Source organism: Lepidothrix coronata, unplaced genomic scaffold, assembly GCF_001604755.1.
Source record: "Lepidothrix coronata isolate B3197 unplaced genomic scaffold, Lepidothrix_coronata-1.0 Scaffold18, whole genome shotgun sequence".
Lineage (NCBI taxonomy): Eukaryota > Metazoa > Chordata > Aves > Passeriformes > Pipridae > Lepidothrix > Lepidothrix coronata.
In genome coordinates this window covers 3,170,629-3,176,628 of record NW_016690198.1, presented here as the reverse complement: position 1 = coordinate 3,176,628, position 6,000 = coordinate 3,170,629, and the positions used below count along the sequence as shown (strand labels likewise).

Below are 6,000 nucleotides of genomic sequence, written 5' to 3'. Positions count from 1 at the left end.
ACCAAGACAATAAAGGGAACCACATGGGTGGCATTTACTACAGGTCACTTGATCAAGGGCAGCCTATTGACAAAGGCTTCTTGCTCCAGCCACAGGAGGCATCGCACTTGCAGGCTCTCATCCTGCTGGAAGACTTCAACCACCCTGCCTTCTGCTGGGAAAGTAGTACAGTGAGCTGTAGGCAATCCAGTAGACTCCTGAAGTGCATTGAGAATAATTTTTCAGGCCAGGTAATAGACAGGGCCACCAGAGGGGATGTGATGCTAGACTTGCTGGTCACCAACACAAGTGATCAGGGCCATCAAGACTGGAGGCAGCCTGGGCTGCAGTGATTGCACACTGGTGAATTTCACAGTCCTGAGGCGTATGGGCCAGGAGAAGAGTCAAGTCAGAACCATGAATTTTAGGAAAGCAAACTTCCAGGTTGTCAAGGAGTTAGTCAATAGGACCCCTTTGTAAGCTGCTCTGAGGGACAAGAGAGCAGAAGAGATCTGGCAGATCTTTAAGGATGCCTTCTGTAGAACACAAGAACTAGCGTCCCCCAGCAGCAAAAGTTCAGGCAAGGAAGAGACCAGCATGGCTGAGTCAGGACCTGCTGCTCAAACTAATGGGCAAGAAAGAAATCCACAGGCAGTGGAAGCAGGGACAGGTGTCCTGAGAAGTGTAAGGTGTCCCAGTTGTGTAAGGATGGGATGAGGAAGGCCAAGGGAAAACTGCAGCTGAACTTGAGAAGGGTCACAAAGAGTAACAAGAATGGCTTCGACAGGAGCGTCAGCCAAAAAAAGAAGGTCAAAGTGTTTACCTCCTCGATAAGCAAGGCTGGCAAACCGGTAACAAGGACGAGCAGGCTGAGGTACTCAACAATTTTTTGTCTCAGCTTTCACTTTCAACCTCTCTTCCTACATCTCTTGAGTGGATAGACTGTAAAACGGGGCTGGGGGAGGCAGGCCTCTCCCACCATAAAGACAATCAGCTTTGCGACCACGTGAGGAATCTGAGCATATGTGACGAGATGCATCCCAGAGTCCTGAGGGAATTAGCTGATGTCGTTGCCAAGCCGCTCTCCATGATATTAAAAAAATCATGGCAATTACAAAATGGAAAAGAAAGTGCAGCCTTCCTGTATTTGCACAGCCCCTTACACTGGTTAGGGCTGCATCTACTCCCTGAGCAAGTAATTGCCAAAAATTGCATGCTTGTGTTTCTGTATCTTCTGTGTTTTCCTAGAGTTTTGTGATTACCTCTGATTTTCAAAAATCTCCTGTGATTTTGAAGAGTAACCCTCTCTTGATAACTCCTGAATGACTGCTATAAATTAAGTGCCATAGGGATTTTCAGGAGGACTGTGGCATGCTGCAAAATGGAGCTGCACATTGTATTTTTAATGAGATTCCAGGCTAGAGCACTGTGCATTCATCAAATTCTTCATAGACTGGTAAATAACCTTCTGTTACTCCCAAAAACAAATGTGGAAAGTTGTCTGCTTCTTTACTCCAAGGAGCCCTCTCTTGGCATTGGTTTGCTCTCACAATTGCTCTGTGTCAGTCCATGTGGTCTGCATTGTGAGACCTTCCTTTCTGCAGCTAACACACGTCGTTGCTATTGCTGAAATACAGTTTAGGGTAAAGGCCATTTAGTCAATGTCAGCATTCATTCGGAAGAAGTTTAATTTTAGCATTTTCTGTGCTTGGTGCTGCCAAGTGCCAGGCTCCCTGATCCTGATTAGCAAAGCATTTAAACTTACCCATGAAGCTCTCCATCAGTCCTCACATTGATATCAGTGGAGCCAATTACACACTTAAACTTTCAAAAGATGCTAAAATGATTAGGTTGGGGGTGAGAGCACATCAATTAAAGAGAGAGTTCTTTGTTCTCATATATGTGGGGAATCAGACAAAGTGAGAGCAAGTGTATAGCACACAGAGAACACAGAGTCAAGTTTACAGTAACATAATCATCACTACTGGAAATTGTAAGAGGTTTTCTTTTAAACCACTATTTTTGTAGAAGAACCTTAGTCTACTTATAATTAAGTCTTAAAACCAGGGAGCCATCTAAGCTTCATAGCTGGCAATTTGAGGTCTTCCTGTGAATATATTTTCCTATATCAACACTAATTTATTCTGGGGGGGGAAAAAAGTTTACTATTATAAGAAAGATCTGTTTCCTATGGAGTTTCTCTTGAAGTGCAGACAAAAATAGGGCTTAAATCTAAACTGAAATTGCCAGTATGGATTCTGAATTGTAGGTTTCTTTGTAAAATGATCCAAATTCAGACTAGTCAAAAAATGTAAATTCTTCATCTGAATGGGATATTGCCACTTACATCGATTTAAAAAAATGTGCAAGAAGCATTCAACTTCTGATGGAGCCTTGGTGAATTTCCTTTATCTTCCTGTGAAAAAACATGCATACCTTCGGCTGGCACATGCCAGCAAATAAATGCTGTGAGTGTTAACTTTTGTGAACTAACTGGATATCTGCATGCAAGTAGATGTTTTATGGACTCACATTTATGTAGTGGCAGATTAAGTATTTGGCATGGACATTAGGGACCTATTTTTAAGTATTCCTCTGTTTATTTTTCTTTCAAATGCTGCTGCAGTAACAAGTTACTTGCACTTAACCAGTGATTTTGTCTCTTTCCCCAACAGACTAAAAACAGAGAGTAGATATAAAGAGAAATTATAAGAGGCAAAAAAAACTTCCATTCCCTAAAAAGGGAAGGGAAACAACTTGCACATTTCTCTGTTTGCATGGCCTCTTATACTGGTTAGAGCTGCAATCATTTATCTTACATGTGTTAAACAAAGTGTACAGTACAAATGGGTTACTGTGCACTCTGTCTGCAGGTGAGAGAGAGAGCAGATGCAGGGTGGATGCTGTAACATGCACTGCCCAAAGAATCAGGTGTTGACAGAGTGGCTGTCTTGCTCCTGGCATCTTCCCAGGAGTGTATGGGAGAGGACTTTGGGAACCTCCTAGAGCAAATCTGTACCTGCTCTTTGCCTTGAGGGGGTGGTGACTGTTCATGAGGATGATTTTTTTCTCAAATCAAAGAGAATACTTTTGAAAAGGCAACGGGGGAGCTCCTGGGAAGCAACCTCAGGGTGGCTTGGGCTTGGAGGGTTGAGTCAGGGTTTGGGAGGGCAGAGTATGTCTCAAAGACAAGCAGTGCGTTTAACATCAGCGCAACTGCTGAAGTTTCCAAGTTACACAGGTATTTGCATACACATATAAACTGAGACAAGTTCCTTGGTCAAGTAAGATGAGATTAAAGAAAAGAAAATATATTGCCTGGGCATTTTAAAGTGTCTGTGTCAAAGGTTGACTTGGCACAGTCCCTGACAGCACTTATGACTCGTGCTTGCAAGCTTGGCTGTTGAGAATTAGTATCAGAAATGGGATTTGTCTAATACACATTGACACTAGGTGAGAAGGATCATTTTCCTGATTGTGTATGGGATAGTGTCTCAGGCACGGGTGTCCTGTCTTGTTTTGGTTTTTGTTTTGTGGTGTTTGGGATTTTTAATTTATTTTTATTTTACAATTTTCTTTCTCCTTGTTTCACTTGTTTCTGGCAATGCATTTCAGGTTTCTGTGACTTCTGTATTCCATTTTACTCTTCTAATCTTGGTTTTGATGTCTTAGTAAAGCCTCCAGGACCAGGCTTCTGTTTTCCTGTAATTTATTTACTGTTACCTTCTTTTTCTACACGTTGTTTCTTTTGCACTTTTTAGGCCTCTTTGTGCATTTTTATCTAGGAGTTGGACTTGATGATCCTTATCCCTTCCAACTCATAAAATTCTGTGGTTCTGTGATTTCTTTCTTTTTTGTAGAGAAGGTTGTGTTTTAGGCCAAGCTCCAGAGAGTAATTTTGAAATAATCTGATTGGGAATGCTGATACATTTAAACGTTGCTTTACATTTAGCTCTTCCTTAAATCAGCAGCCTTGTACACATTAATATTACTACATAAAAATGTCTTTCTAATTTTAATGTTTGAAACCAAAAGTGCTTTGGAAGTTTTTAGCTGCAATGTCTTGTTTTATGTATTGTTTTGAAATTTAAATTAAATTAAAAAACTTTGATCCATAAAACAACTAAATATTCCTGCAAAATATTTCTGCATGTGTAAATTATCTATCAACAGCTATCAGTTCTATCAACAGCTATCTGCTTTATGCTGATACAACATCTTCCTGTTAAGATTTCCGATAGTTTAAAAATTGTGATTAAAACCACTCTGAGACATAGGAAGTCATGTTTGTGTGAGTACAGTAGGATATCAAGAGGTTAAATGACTTACCAGATGAGTGGCAGTCTCAGTCTCCTGACCTAGCCCCAGAACTGCCATTCCTTTCTAAATAAGAACTTTTTCCAGGGATGCAAAAGCAAAGCCTTTGGCATTTATTATTCTGATGTGTGTGTGTTCTCAGGACATTACATTTCTGTGGATACATCTTACGAGGGTGAGAAAGCAGTGCTGTACAGCCCAGATCTGTACTCCGAGGAGTGGACCTGTGTCAGACTGATTTATCAGATAGCAACGACTTTAGAGACTTCACCTGATCCCACCAGGCTCAACCTGTACCTGAGGCAGGAAGGAGAAAGTTTTGATCGTTTGCTGTGGTCAGCCAAGGAGCCCTCAGACAGCTGGCTCATAGCTAGCTTAGATTTAATGAACAGCACAAAGAAGTATAAGGTAAGCCCAATTTTAGTAGATGCCACAGACTTTCTGGTGCATATGTTGGAGTGTACAGACTTCTTTTTTGACCTATTCAATCTCTTTTGAGCCCTGTTCTTCGCTTTCATCTCTAAGGCTGGCAGCACATCAGTCAGTTGACCCCTCTGTCCCCAGCACTCATGAGCAGGGCTGGCATGAGGCTGTGTTCTGACCAGCAAAGGTGTGGAGCAGCTCCCGGGGATGCACAGCTGGCTGAGCCCTACAGTGAGGATGCTTCACCTCCTGGCATCCCTGTGGAGCAACTGGTGCCATGTAGCAGATATGAAACCTCCCCAGTTCTCGACCTGCAGCTGCACTCACTCATTCCTGCCCACTGTGCCTTTCAGGAAAGAGTCAATTGCTGACAGGAGAGTATTTCTACCCAAAAATCATCACATCGCATCACTCACAATAACATCTTGCGTAACCACAGCTGAGGAATATGGAATTCGTTACTCTTAAATGAAGTGTGGGAATTTTTTGCCTTGTTTCATTGTCCTTCAGTGTGTCTTCTGTGCACAAGTAAGAGCATTTGCTCTGTCTTTAATGCATTCTGCCAAGCTCTTTCAGCAAAAGCACCTCTCCTGACTGTAAGGATGATGAGCCCCCCACATGTATTTAATTCATTCTCCTGCTTATCCTGTTTAAATATTCAGGATAATGAAACCCTAAAATTTACAGCTTGATTTATATTTTACAGCTTGTACTGGAAGGTGAAATGGGACAAGATAAATCTGCCAGTATAGCAATTTTTGAAATCAAAATAACTCCTGGATATTGTATGGGTAAGTACTCAACACCTATATTCTCTGCATAAAAAGAAAAAAGCCTTGTTGGCAGTTATAAAGCTGGATTAAAGGTCTGGGTTTGGAGAAAAGGCAGTGGCTTTTTCCTTATTGACTGCCATGTTCAATATAGATGATTTTTAAGGTAAGGTTACACACACTAATTAGTGGAGGTTTTTTTCACCTGTCTCTGTGATATACATAGATATATCACATAAAATAATTAATTCCAAAGTTATTTATTGTCCAAGCAGGAATAAGGGTTATTTTTTAAAAAAACTTTGCACTGCTGCAAATACTAGACATAACAGTTGCAATACTATTTCTGCTCTCTGCCTGCTCATGCTTCCTTACAGTGGCATCTTGCAGGCTGCAGAGCCAAAACTGTTGATATTTACGGTTTCTGCTATTTCCTCAGGACATTTGCCAAAAACTGCTAATGAAGTTCAAAAATTTCAGTGTCTAGGAAGCTGAGAGACCTTTGCATTTC

At 41.3% G+C, this 6,000-nt stretch overlaps 1 protein-coding gene across 1 annotated transcript in view; it reads left to right on the top strand.

The window, feature by feature from the left end:
- The window catches only part of MAMDC2 (MAM domain containing 2), a 55,896-nt gene that overhangs the window by 25,378 nt on the left and 24,518 nt on the right, over nucleotides 1-6,000 (top strand). The window contains exons 3-4 of the mRNA XM_017807217.1: nucleotides 4,439-4,704; nucleotides 5,426-5,510. Coding sequence (XP_017662706.1) covers nucleotides 4,439-4,704; nucleotides 5,426-5,510 — 351 coding nt within the window. The remainder of the gene's footprint in view (nucleotides 1-4,438; nucleotides 4,705-5,425; nucleotides 5,511-6,000) is intronic.